This window comes from Denticeps clupeoides, chromosome 7 (assembly GCF_900700375.1).
Source record: "Denticeps clupeoides chromosome 7, fDenClu1.1, whole genome shotgun sequence".
Classification (NCBI taxonomy): domain Eukaryota; kingdom Metazoa; phylum Chordata; class Actinopteri; order Clupeiformes; family Denticipitidae; genus Denticeps; species Denticeps clupeoides.
Genome location: NC_041713.1, coordinates 15,534,491 through 15,547,806, shown reverse-complemented (window position 1 = coordinate 15,547,806; position 13,316 = coordinate 15,534,491). Strand labels below are relative to the sequence as shown.

At 44.9% G+C, this 13,316-nt stretch overlaps 1 protein-coding gene across 2 annotated transcripts; it reads left to right on the top strand.

Annotated features, from left to right (window-relative positions):
• The first annotated feature begins 2,822 nt into the window (after positions 1-2,822).
• Positions 2,823-12,377, top strand: mafk (v-maf avian musculoaponeurotic fibrosarcoma oncogene homolog K). 2 transcript variants are annotated; one of them, XM_028986278.1, is made up of 3 exons: positions 2,823-2,964; positions 10,563-10,641; positions 10,905-12,377. In XM_028986278.1, the coding sequence occupies exons 2-3, from the start codon at positions 10,597-10,599 to the stop codon at positions 11,343-11,345; spliced, it is 486 nt and encodes a 161-aa protein (XP_028842111.1). In that variant the 5' UTR covers positions 2,823-2,964; positions 10,563-10,596; the 3' UTR covers positions 11,346-12,377. The 2 variants fall into 2 exon arrangements, with proteins under 2 accessions (XP_028842111.1, XP_028842112.1); XM_028986279.1 differs by lacking the exon at positions 2,823-2,964 and adding an exon at positions 5,904-5,924.
• The last annotated feature ends 939 nt before the right edge of the window (positions 12,378-13,316 follow it).

Genomic DNA, 13,316 nt, shown 5'->3' with positions numbered 1-13,316 from the left:
CCAACAGTGCTCACATTGCAGGGTGATGTCAGGCACGGAAACAGACATGACTTAGTCTGGCAGACAAAAGAAAACAGGACTTTCACCCTGAGAGGAACTCCACAAAGCACACACTGTAACAGACACTGAAAACAACATGTGCTTGTAATCCAGCTCCAGTTAAAAAAAATTACACCCTTGGTGTGCACATGGTTTCAGCCTCAGCGTCTTTGGTTCCTATAATCTTCAAGAAATGCCAGGTGCCATTGCCAGTCACATTATTTAATACACAGTATGGGGAGATGGTATGTACCAATGTGCTTTTTTTGGTGTTTTTTGGGCTCTTAGCAACAATGTTGTTACCAGATCCTAGTGCTGCCAATTGTCTTAAATGTCACACAAGACTACAAAGAATTCCAGTTTAGGCCATCTGTGTCAGCGCCACGAGAATTTGCCAAAATGTTATGTGAAGTGTTTTTCATATTAAACATATTTTGCTAAGGTTAGTGGAATACTTTGTAAAAGCTTCAAATAGAAAATCTCATGTTGATGGAGCGCTCGGCAAATCTGCAACAAACAAACAAACAAACAAACGTTTTAGTAATGGCTTCTTTCCTTTTCCATGTCTGTCTTCCGTTCTCTCTGACACAAAGTGTATTTCTGAACGGGGAAGGAAAATCCTTGCAGTGGATGTCTCAAGATGGCTCAAGACGTAAAATCATTAGTACGCATTAATCACACTTTTTTACAGGCATATATATACTTCATATAAAAAATCATTTAATTCATGAAAATCATTTAACTATGACAACAAGCCCAAGACCCTCTAAAAGAGATTTATAATTTATTGGATCTATACACTACAAATTATACATCAAGAGTCCAGCATTTCCATTTGAAAGATGTAGTAAATCCTAATAATATACAGAAAATTTCGACAATATCATAAAATAACAATACAGATGAGTTGAGGTCATGTCCTCATGAGGTACCAACTTGCTTCATTTGAAGCGTAAGTGCTGCCACCCACAACACTCAAGTTCAACTCTAACCGTGAAGTGCTTGAGAGATCCTAGGATATCAATAACCACCTCTTAGAAGAAATGTGCCATATCTTGTCACTTGCATGAACAACGCATGTGATCCTACCTTTCCTGGCTCTGGTGAAGCAAAAGGCTTCAGTACAGTAGTAGTAAAACTAAAGAATTAAAGGCATCAGTTTTATTATTTGTCTTATTTGAAATAGCTTACCAAACACACGTCAGTATACTGTCCCTGACAAAAGTCTTGTCGCTTGTGTACAAATTGACCTCAAGTGCCACTGAAATATATTACTAATCAAGATTTTTTTTTACATTTTATTCCCAACAGCTTTTGTAATAATGTTTCAGTGCAAAACGAAACGAAAAGCCAATTGAGTCCATTTTTGCAAAGACGTAAATGTTGTCGTCTTGTCATATGAGCTTCACCTGTGACTAATAATGGATCAGTTAGGTCTCAGTTGCATATAAAAAGCAACTGGCCGCAACTAGACCTCTGCAAACATTCACCCTGAGACTAAAGTGTTGATTATCAAGAGGCTGAACACCAGATCCACTGCTGATGTGGCAGACACCTTCAATGTGTCTCAGTGTCAAGTACAGAGGATAAAAAAAAAAGATTTGAAGAGACTGGAGACGTTTTTGACAAGCCCAGGTTGGGCAGACCCCGCAAGACAACTGCTCGCGAGAACCATTTGTTGGCTCGAAAAGCCAAGATCAGCCCATTTTCCACTGCAGCAGAGCTCCACGAGACCTGTTCACCTGTGTCAACCAGAACAGTTTGTCGGATTCTGTCTCGAAATGTCCTCCACGGTCAAATCAGTGCCCAGAAACCAGCACTAAACAAAAGACAATTAAAAACAGTTGCTGGAAATATTGCCGGAGACCTACTGGAGCCCGCATGTGATTGAACAACCTATTGGATCCTAACCAGTCTGGCTTCAGAACAGCTAATTCTACAGAAACTGCCCTTCTGGCTGTTCCTGAGCAGCTACATGCAGCCAGATTGGCAAAACTGTTATTGGTTCTTAGTCTCCTCGACCTCTCTGAATAGGTTAATAGCAAGTGTTTCTACAAAATAGATAAGCAACAAGACTTTTGTTAGGGACTGTATAGCCAATATAGCCTACATGAACAATGTATAGCCTACTAAAACAGTATATTTCATTATATATTATAAATAAATATGGTATGGCATTAAAATTAAATAACAAAACTGTAATACCTAATCACTGTTTACTAATTTGATTTAAAACATGTACATGACCCTTTTACATATTGTATAGGATCAATTGCCTGTGACATTAATGAAATGAATTATTCACAATCCAATTCTGTTTTGAAGAACAGGTGTCGGGGAATCGGAAGGTGACAGTGGTGGTTGTTTCCACCGGCAGGGGGCGCCATTTATCTCGCCCGGCCGATGGTGTGATGCAGCATATTTTGACGCAACATTTAGACGACCTTCGACACACTTAATTTCTAAATTTGTAAGAGATTAGGAATCCTATTTTGACAGCGAACTATTCTTTTGTACAAAAAATGGACAGTCACCACTGGGACAACCTAAGGGAAGGCGCTGGAGCCGAATTCAAACACTATCGTCCTGGAGTCGAGCGCCGAGGGCATCGTGCATTTCCCCGGCGAAATATGAATTTAGTAAAGCCCCCTCGAAAAGAATTCGGCCGCCGCGTCTATTTCTGGCCTCCCCCTAGTTTCCCGCCTGCCTGACGTCAGCAGAAAGTTATTTTCATGAATGGAGGGGGCGGTCACGAGGAGCCGGTGACGTCAGCGCTTGCGGAAGCACGGAGTGGAATGTTGATACATTGTTGTTGTTTTTTGTAGTTGATTTAGCGCAGGGGACGCCGAGCCCGTACGGGGGACCGGTCACTGTCGCCGCCGCCGCGACCCTCGGATACTTCCCCCCAGTTCCTGCGTTACGGAGGTAAGGCGGCGCGGGCGAGGTGTTTTGAAATTCCCGTCGAATTTCGCCGAGGTTCTCACGATGACGGAGCCGCGCGTCTGCGGACACGGAGGGGGCAAAAAAAAAATTTTTTTTTTGTAATTATTATTAACACAGCAATGATAACCATAACGACGACAACGCGCAGGTCTGGGACTGGTAGTGAAAAGTAAAGTGGAATTGTGTTGCGCATTTAGTGCGTGGACAAGTGGTCGCGGACACGTGCTTTTACAGCAACAAGTTTCTCCCAAGTTCACGGCGAGAACTTCAACTTTGGGAAAATACAACTTTACCCGAACGTAGATTCTACACCAAAACTGGTATTATTATTATTATTATTAGTAGTAGTAGTAGTATATTAATAATATTATTTAATTTTTTTTTATTATTGATGTTGTTTTGGCTGAAAAGTGTTCAAGTAAAGGGGACCGTTCGGGAATTGACTTTTATCGATGCGCTTTGACCGGAGAGGCGGCTGTTTACGCGTCAACTCGTTAATATTACGACATAAGGAGGCAACACGTGGTGTGCGTTTGAGAATTCTGGGACAAAGGGCACGACGCGGGACCGGACCGCACGCAGCCGGGCTGTAACCCGGGAACAGCGCGACGGGGGGGGACTTTAAATATGACATCGTTCCTCCTCCGAACATCCAAATATTCGTCCCGTTTCCCGTGCCGGAGGGGTTTTAACTTTTCGTTCTGACTTCGGTCTCGCTGGTGTCAGAAATAGCCGCGGTCCGGACCGGCAATATAAATAATATTACAGTCATTTATAGAAATCACTTATTATATTGGGCCGTGTGTGTCAGTCCCGCAGCTCTGGTGGGTTTTTTTTTATTATTTTTTTAAATTGGCCGTCATTTACAAGCGCTAAACGTCAGCAGGAGAAATGAAAATGTGCAGATCGCAGTTTATTCTGACTCCCAGCTCGCAGAGCTACGCCCTCGTAGGAAAGGTGAGTCAGGAGTGGGTAACGTGATTCATTTCCACCGTGGATGATAAAAGAGTGAGTGAGACAAGGCATTTATAGGCATTTCTATCTGGCGTGGAAGGGGGGAAAAATTGTGGCCGTATTATATAAGCAAGCGAAGGTTACATGGTTATTGGAGAATTGGCCTGCCCTTGTATGGGCACATTTCAGGGGAAACTCTCCCAGATAATGGACTTCTCAGGAGACACTTTGTGTCCATAATTAGATTGTACTTTTTTTTTTTTTTGTTTTGGCCATTATGTGTGTGTGTGTGTGTGTGGGGGGGGGTATTATTAGGCATTGTTTCAGCAGTGTGTGGCCATGGTTTCGAGGTGAAATGAAAATGAGCACGCGGTTCCGCCGTGGGAAGGGACTTTGGAGAACCTCTGTGTCCCAGAAATGCTTGGATGTGGATGTGTAGTCACACGACCCAGCAATTTCCGACATGGGAAGAGATGCTTCGCCGTGGAAGGATGTTGCATGTGGAGAAAAGTGTTTTCTATTATGCTGCCATTGATCTAGCCCCTGCGCGCAAGGGTTAAGAAGAAGCCTGTTGCTACACTTTCTGACGTCTCCTCAGCTGAGGAATGAGGTTTGAGGGGAAAACGATTTCATATTTTTGCGCTGACTGCATGTCTCTGGATGTTTTTTTTGGGTGGGGGGAGGAGGGGTCGTATTCCACAGTGTGCTTGACCTTTGGCTTCCGCGTGATTTATGTGGAACATTTTGGAGGAGGCCTTGATGGTGGTTCTGAAGGGGCGGACGATGACGTCCCACACCTTGTACTCTTGTCTGATGGTTCCACACCCTCTTCACGGTGACACTGCTTTGTCATGAGACACACACGTGGGACCCTTAACAAGCGTGCTGTCGCGCCAGGTTGTCAACTTGTCAGCGTGCGTGTTAAGCCTGGTTCTAAGAAAAAAAAAAAAAGAAGTGACGACCTGTGATGTCTGACCACAAGAATACGACAGCAGCTCTGCAAAGTTTGAGGTCAGGACAGTGCACGCTGCTTGTGGTTTTTAGAGAGGGAGAGTTTTGAAAGTGAGCGATATGGCGGCGGTTGAGGCGTTCATTACTCAGAACGCGAAAAGGGAAATTCCATGAGAGATGCTCATGCAAATGGCTCGACGCTTTCAGCGGCAGGCCTGATATCGATTTCAACCTTGTAGGTAGCTAGTTTATCCTAAATCTCAATGCACGTGGGGTTGTGTTCTTTACACAATCATGTCTCCGTCTCAAATGAGAGAAATAAATAATAATAAAAAAAGTGATGAATACGCAGCCTTACTGGGGAGTATGAGTGAAGTGATGTTAATGGAAACATAATGAAGAAAAATCATCCTGTTGTGCCACTGATGAATGTCCGGAGAGCCGGACACGCACTGCCTCATGGGAATTCTCAGCACCACCAGGGACCTCGCCAGGCGAGGCCCAAACGAGGCTCCACTTTGAAGGCATGAGATCAGGGGTTTGTTCCTGTTAACCTCATAACGGGTTCCCTGTTGTACCTTCTGGACGGGCCCGCCATTGTTCACATCGCATACTTCACATTCCTCCGTATCCCTGCATCCCTGGTTGGAAAGTAGCTTTTTTTTTTTTTCCCCTCCTGCTCCCCCCTTTCCTCAAAAATAAAGAAGAAAAGTGTTCCGGCCGTTTCCAATGCGCCTCATGCTTTTCCTTCCGCCCCGGAAAACAACAGGATTTTCCAGGAAACGTCAGCTCGGGAGGGCGTGATTCCCTGCCACTCGTCCCCCTTCTTACCAGTAAACAGCATGACTCACGGCTCAGCAACGCGCCCCGCGCTTCCTTTACATAATATCCCAGCCAACGTGCCGCGGCGGCAGGAGGCGCTGGAGACGAACATGCCTGTTTCTCCTTCGTTCGGAATGCAGCAGCTGGCCGTGAAGTGGGGCAGTTTGTCCCGTGAACCGGCGCACAGAGAGACGTAAAAAAACAACAACCAAACGGTGCGTGTTTATTTGCTCATCACCCCCCACTCCCCATCCTGACGTCCAGAAGCTGCCCGAGTGACGGAAGAAAACACGGTTCGAGTCAGTCGTGCCATGTCTGGGAGGGAGCCCAGGTCCTCAACCTCGTCTACTGAGGGGGGGGGGGGGGGGGGTCCAGGCACGAAGAACGCTGGTTTACGGCACGGATTAACGATTCACACTAGTTCTGGTGCCGCAGCAGATGTGGGTTCGACGACTTCTTCGCTTGGCCTGACTTCTGCCAGGGCCTCCATTTGAACTCATTTAGTTGAGTTGGTGGAGTTAATGGTTTTCTACTCCGTGTTGAGGCGAACGTGAAGACGGCCACGGATTGTCTGGCCTCGGCAGGTTTCGGAAGCAATCCGAAACAAAATGCTATATTCTGTGCTCCGCAACGCCTGCGTTTTCTCTTTCAAGCAGAGGACCAGGGTACGAGGTTCATTCTTCAGGGAGAGGAAAAAGGAAAGTGGTACCGTGCAGGGTCTGCTTGGCAGTCCTGAAACTCGACCACGGGTGAAGGTGTAAACGTGTGACCCGTTTCGTATTCTTCCCCGCGATTCGCAGAAGCTGCTTCCAGAGAGGCTCGTTGTTTCCAGGAAGTCTGAGAATGAGAGATGTTGTGCATGGGCTTCCTTCCATGCCTTCCTTTTTAACGGCAAATTCCAGCACAAATTAGGAATTAGGTTGATTGTCAGTTTGCCAACAGCAAATTCAGCATGTGATGTGTTACGCGGTGGGGCTCAGGGGGAGGAGTGAGAAGGCCACATGCTCAAAGAATGCACCGCTGTTGCACTTTTTGTTTCATTTTTGAATAAATTCAAATAATGCTCATAATGCTTCTAATTCTAGAAATAAATTTACCAAAGCTTTACCTTTTTTTTTATTTTAGGGGGGGCCTTCTGTAGCATGACTAACACCCCCATGACACCAGGGGGTTGGTTTCTATTCCTCTTCTATTGAACTTAGTGTTCCTCCATTTGGGGGAAAAATGTGGTTTTACAGAGCAGGAAGTACATCTGAATTAAGATTTTTTTTTTTTTCTCAATTTAAAAAAAAAAAAAAAAAGGTGTTCCTGTGCTCTGTCATTTTCTGCTTTGCCGGTCTCTCGCATATGCTCTGTTTTTCGGGGAATGCAGCATATGTGGATTCCAGATGCCATTCCGCCGTGAAGCAGCCCTGCCAGTGCTGAGAGAATTTTTCAGCCAGAGTAATGTATGCGCCTCCAAATGGAAAGCAGGGCCCCCTCTCCCCCCCTTTCTCCAATGTCAGCAGTGAAGAATGTGTTCTCCTGCACCTTCAGTAAAAGGGTGCTTCCCTGATGCAGGGAATTATTATTATTATATTTTTTAATAGTTCTGTGTTTTTTTTTTTTTTTTTTATCCTCCTCAACTCTGCATGCAAAGAAAACGTCGGTCTGGAAAGTGTGGTGTACCTGTTGACTCTGGGGTGTATGAAAATCGGCGTGGTGGTTATTGGGGGAGGGCAAATGGAGCATGAAGCGGAGGAATGCGAAGGAAGCATGCGACGGCGTGAGCCTCCAGGCAGGAGGCCCCCATGTAGGGAGATGGGAAGGCCGCCTCTTTTTTTTTTTTTTTTTCTTTCTTCTTCTTCTTCTTCTTTTTTTTCTCCAACTTGGTTCCACACGGAGTCCTTCCTGGAAAGACCTCCAGGGTCTCCCCCTGACGCAGCCCTTCTAAAGCAGACGCTCCTGGCCAAGTTGCTGTCTAGGAACGCACATCCTGCAGGCCTGCGTCATTCCTCACAAAACCAATCAGGCCCAACCCGAAGTTTCCCATATTTGGCCCCGAGTACATTTTCTGTAAACATCATATCATCAACCCTCAATAGAGGTGAAATGGGGGGGAAAAATAAAAAAATCAATATGACATCATATTGTGATTCTTTCTTTGGTGATACTTTTGGTGGTAGTAGCCTAGTGGGTAACACACTCGCCTATGAACCAGAAGACCCGGGTTCGAATCCCACTTACTACCATTGTGTCCCTCAGCAAGACACTTAACCCTAAGTTGCTCCGGGGGGGACTGTCCCTGTAACTACTGATTGTAAGTCGCTCTGGACAAGGGCGTCTGATAAATGCTGTAAATGTAAATGATTCAGTGGTATCTAGTATTGATGTTTTTTATTTAAGAATACAGGTTTCACCAGAAAGCATGTGATCAGTGATCAATAATTCCAATGCTGCTTCAGAATATACTTTGAGAGAAAATTTTGTCCTGCAATATGTTTTGTAGACATTGACATTGTTGTCGAGGGCAACATCGTACAGCACAGCATCACGGGTTTCTCTGTGATTCCCACCCACACTGCATCACAAGTCGTTTGACATTTGCATTTTGTCAGTAAATGCAGAAATCAGACATGACATTTTTACTTAAAAAAAAAAAAACAACATTCTCAGGATTCTTCAAAAAAAACTGTCTGCAGTGGGTTTCCCGTATTCCTGGCAACGGCTTTAAACCGGTTCTGATGAAGGGGACTTTAACGAGGTTCATGTGGGATGAATCACCAGACATGTACTCTTCTGTTGTGGTATTTGGCTGAGGGCGTCTTGGGGGACCGCAGTTTACCCGCTCTCTTGACAGACCCTCCTTCCAGGCTCGCCCGAGTCCCAGCATGACTCCACCACTGCAGGCCGCGCTCGCACCGGCGCCGCACGTCATAATTAAAAAAAGCCATAGTTAGCGTCAGCTTTGTAGTGACCTCACGTATCAAAGTCTAACAGGAGTTTATTATCTTGAACGCGTCACCAGAGCGGATTCAGCCAAATGATTTTTGATATATATATATATATATATATATATATATAGCTGTAGCACAATCTGTCATAATCTCATGGAGTCACGGGACAAATAGCACACGAAAGGAGATTTTCTTTTCTTTAAATATAAAAGGGGTTACAGTGGGTACAAGGTACAGCCCACTGGTGCCTTTCCTTCCTAATGAGGTATCACTTGTCGCATTTCCACCTAAAATATGTTGTTTGGCAGAATTTCGTGTCAGCGCATTGGAGGCTAAATATAACCCCACTGAGTTAAATAAGGGCATGTGGCGGCCCAGGAAAGCCCGGCTGAAATAGGATCCAGCCAGTCGGCTAAACATTCCCGTGGTGTAAAGTGCATTGTCTAAACGCTAGGCTGTGTTTGAGGGGGAGGGGGGAGGGGGGTGATTCCGCCATCGCGCTTGACCTTCCGGAATTTTCCACATATCTGCCAGACAGTAAAAGTACAGTGCCGCTCAGAGGGCCTTTGCCTAATAAGACATTCTGAGAAGAGACTATCCTTGTCTGCTCGCTTAATGCCGAGTTGCTTGTTCCACGGAAGCAAGGCACTTCCCGAGTAAACACAATCCACCTTGATCACACACATCGGCCATAAATCCTGACTGGGTCAGGCCGCGAGAACCTAGAACCGCACGTTTCTGCACGATCGTGAGTGCACATTACACGATATATCATGTCTCGTCCCCCTCCGTCGCGTGACCCCCCCCCCCCCCCCCCCCCCCCCCCCCCCAGCTGACCCCCCCCTCTTGCTCACAGACTTGGGGTGCTTTTACCGTTGCCACCAAGCGTGTGGCGGTCTTATGAATGAAGCTTGTTTACCATTGAGCCACCCATGTGACTTGCACTCCCACACCCTTTTGCAGAGCGTCTCCATGGCAGCAGCCTTGTGCAGGGTTCACGGGGCACTGTGACGCTGGAGAAGGGCTCCTGTAATGGTGCCTGGGGCTTGTTTTATTTTATTATATTTTTTCCACAGGGCGCACAATGGCATCTGATATGTGTTTTTTTTTTTTGTGGTAATGGCCACGGCAACAGGTCTTGAGGCCGACATCTTCGCTGCGACAGGCGGCATCGCTGAAAACACAGCCGGGGCAAAAATAGCTCGGGGTGAATAGCTAAGCAGAGAGATCAGACAAAGCCCCGTGGCGAGCCTGACCCGTTTCTATTATTGCTTTCTCACAACGGTCTAGTGAACTACATTGTGAGAGTGCTCCCTCAGCACGTAAACAGGGCAGCCCTTGTCTCTCGGCCTGTCAACAGCACCGCACTGCCCTCTGCTGGCTGCTGTGCAGGACTGCGACAAATTAAAACGTCTGCATACATGCACCTAATAAGTTCGATTTAGACTATGCTATATAATAGCATGCTCTTTGGTAATATTACCTAAATAATGTCTAATTACAGGCCTCAGTGAAGAGCAACTCCCTTCTTATTAATCTAAAAATGATTAATTTTTTTTTTTTTCATAAATTCTTTGATTTCATAACCATTGAAATATCTTCATCTAAATTCTAGTGTAATAGTTTAATATTATACAAAACACTATGGTATATGCATAGTTAGCAACACAATTCACACCTAATTGTTTAATAAAAAAATGGTTAATGTTTGCTTGAAATTAGAAATAAGCACACATATTGTTAAAGTTCTTAATTTGTATAAAATAACTTTTAACCATTTTTAAAGGATTGGAGTAAAGAAGGTATTTGTGAACATGTAAACACAACAGTATAGAATAGGGATGATGAGGGTAACATTGGTTACTGTATCATATCATATATTAATATGAATGTATTTATGTTTCTTCATTATTGCAGGTTAATTCCTGGAGGACTCTGGCCAGTTGTGTGTATGCAGGGTATGACGACTCATTTTAAACCAAGCAAAGCATTGAAGGTAATCATAGTAGAATAATAATTTACCGGCTTTGGGTACTAATATATTTACATTTATGGCATCTAACAGAGCGATTTACAATCAGTAGTTACAGGGACAGTCCCCCCCTGGAGCAACTTAGGGTTAAGTGTCTTGCTCAGGGACACAGTGGTAGAAAGTGGGGATTGAACCTGTGATGTTGTGGTGAGTGTCACCTGCTAGGCTACTAGTGGGTTCTAGCTGAAGTCTGTTCTGGTGAATTTTGCACATTTTGCGTTCATCAGGTAAAGAAGGAGGCGGGTGAGAACGCGCCGGCGCTCAGCGATGACGAGCTGGTGGCCATGTCGGTGCGGGAGCTCAACCAGCACCTGCGTGGGCTGACCAAGGAGGACGTGGTGCGGCTGAAGCAGCGGCGGCGCACGCTGAAGAACCGCGGCTACGCCGCCAGCTGCCGCATCAAGCGCGTGACGCAGAAGGAGGAGCTGGAGCGGCAGAAGCAGGAGCTGCAGCAGGAGGTGGACAAGCTGGCGCGTGAGAATGCCAGCATGCGCCTGGAGCTGGACGCGCTGCGTGCCAAGTACGAGGCCCTGCAGTGCTTTGCCCGGACTGTCACCAGGCCGCCGAACGCCCACGGCAAGGCGGCCGCCACCACCAGTGTCATCACCATCGTCAAATCGGCCAACCACAACAGCCCGAGCCCGGCTCCCTTCACGGCACCCTCTTAGTGGCGGCCCGCCGCGGAGTCGGCCTGCCATGTTTGTTTGTTTGTTTGTATTTGTTTACCCCCTTCTGGTCCTCTGAACCCGGCTCTGGCCCATACCTGACCTCTGACCCATGCTGAGGGAGAGCTCAGTAACCAGACTGCAAGAGGAAGGGTGCTACGGCCGACTGTGTGATTTTTAATATTATTATTATTATTATTGTTATTTTTTATCGTAGTCTGCCATCATGTCTTGCTCTTTTGTAAATACACATATTCACTTGTTCTCCATTGTCTGTGCACTGTGGTATCAGTCCTCCCCCCTCAACCCCCAACACCGGCAGGGCACAGTGTCTAACCCCCCAAAACCCCGAGACTGAGGCTTAGCAGTGATGAGCACTTGCTGAGGTGCGAGTACTTGACTTAACCGGTTCTAACAGCCGCTGCTCTCTGGCTGATCCCCGCGCATATCTGCATCCGCATCATATTATAAATGCTCAGCAAGTGCCGGGTCGGCACTGTAGTAGTAGTACTTACTTTAATGTTCATATGGGATTTCGAGTTCTTCAGAGAGACTATAACGCTACATTTAGCATTTTAGAAGAGTTTGGTAGGATTATCTGAATTGATGTAGATAAAGGTCTGTAGGTTTCTGATTGGTCAAACCAAAATGTAGATGTATCCTACTGGATTTGATCACTTGAAGATATGAAGCATATATGATGCATCTATCAGTGAATGAATATGGCGCTTAAGTTACTGTTGTTACAGTATAATATATACAAAAGCACTTGATTTTCAAAGAAAAAGTAAGACAATTGTAATCCTCATTCAGTTGAAAACATGTAAACATGACTTCTTTGCATGGATGAATCATTATTCTCTGTGATATGCTTAGTTTACTGGTCCAGTTGCTGAAATAGGCGTTAAACCTAAATTGTAACTGACTATGCGTATTGAATATGCAGGTAAAACCCCATCTCAACCGGGCACATTCAAAAAAAAAAAAAAAAATATATATATATATATATATATTTTTTTTAGTTGCTTTTTTTTTTTTTTTTTTTTTTTAAGCACTTGCTTTTTATCTGATCTTTATGTGTCTCTGAATTCAATGCTGTATTTCACAATAGGTAATCCATATTGGATATTGTGATAAGAGGATAGTTTGACTGAGAAAGGCAAATGGATTATAACCTGTATATTACAGATTTTAAGCTACAGCCTATATTCGATTTTATTTTACATTATTTTGGTTCCAACAATAAATAAACATTATATATCCGTATCTATTTGCCACTTTAAAGAGAGGATTCCGTCCTGACTGAAAGCATTCCTACTGCTAAGCCCTCAGAAGGTGCTGCTGCCGGTGTTGGTAAACCCTGTTTCCTTATGATTAAAATATATATTTTAAACAAATGTTTTTTGACACAGACTCTTGGGTAAGGAAAATCCCAACAGGTAAAGTGTGAAGGAAATGTGATAAGAATAACCATATAACCACATTTCCATTTTATGTTGCCGAGTTGCAAAATTACGCGATGCTGAATTAGATTGTCCCGTTAAATGGATTAAATTAATCAATTAATAACTAAATAAAGGAAATATGTTTTGTGACGTTGGGCTTCTCACTTACCCAAGTGGTTATGACTGTTCCTCTTCCCCTGGCGAGACCCTTCCTAGCTGCCGAGAGCACTGGGGGACCGTGCTGCTGAGAGGCCTTCTGGCTGATTCCTGTGCTCTTGCAATATGTTGTATACGCTTCTTTACCATTTTCTACTTTCGGTTGCCTATTATCATTCTTTATACAATGTAAGCGCACATTGCAGCAAGTGCAATGGTGCGCCACTCCGGTAATGGTCAGTCCTTGAGTCCGTCCCATTTTGATCACATTTAATAATTGAAGCCTTTTTTAAGCATTCTCCTGAAATCCCAGAAACTCGCTGCAACAGCTTTGTTGTGTCCTGTGTGTAATTTTCCATTTGTGCACCAATCA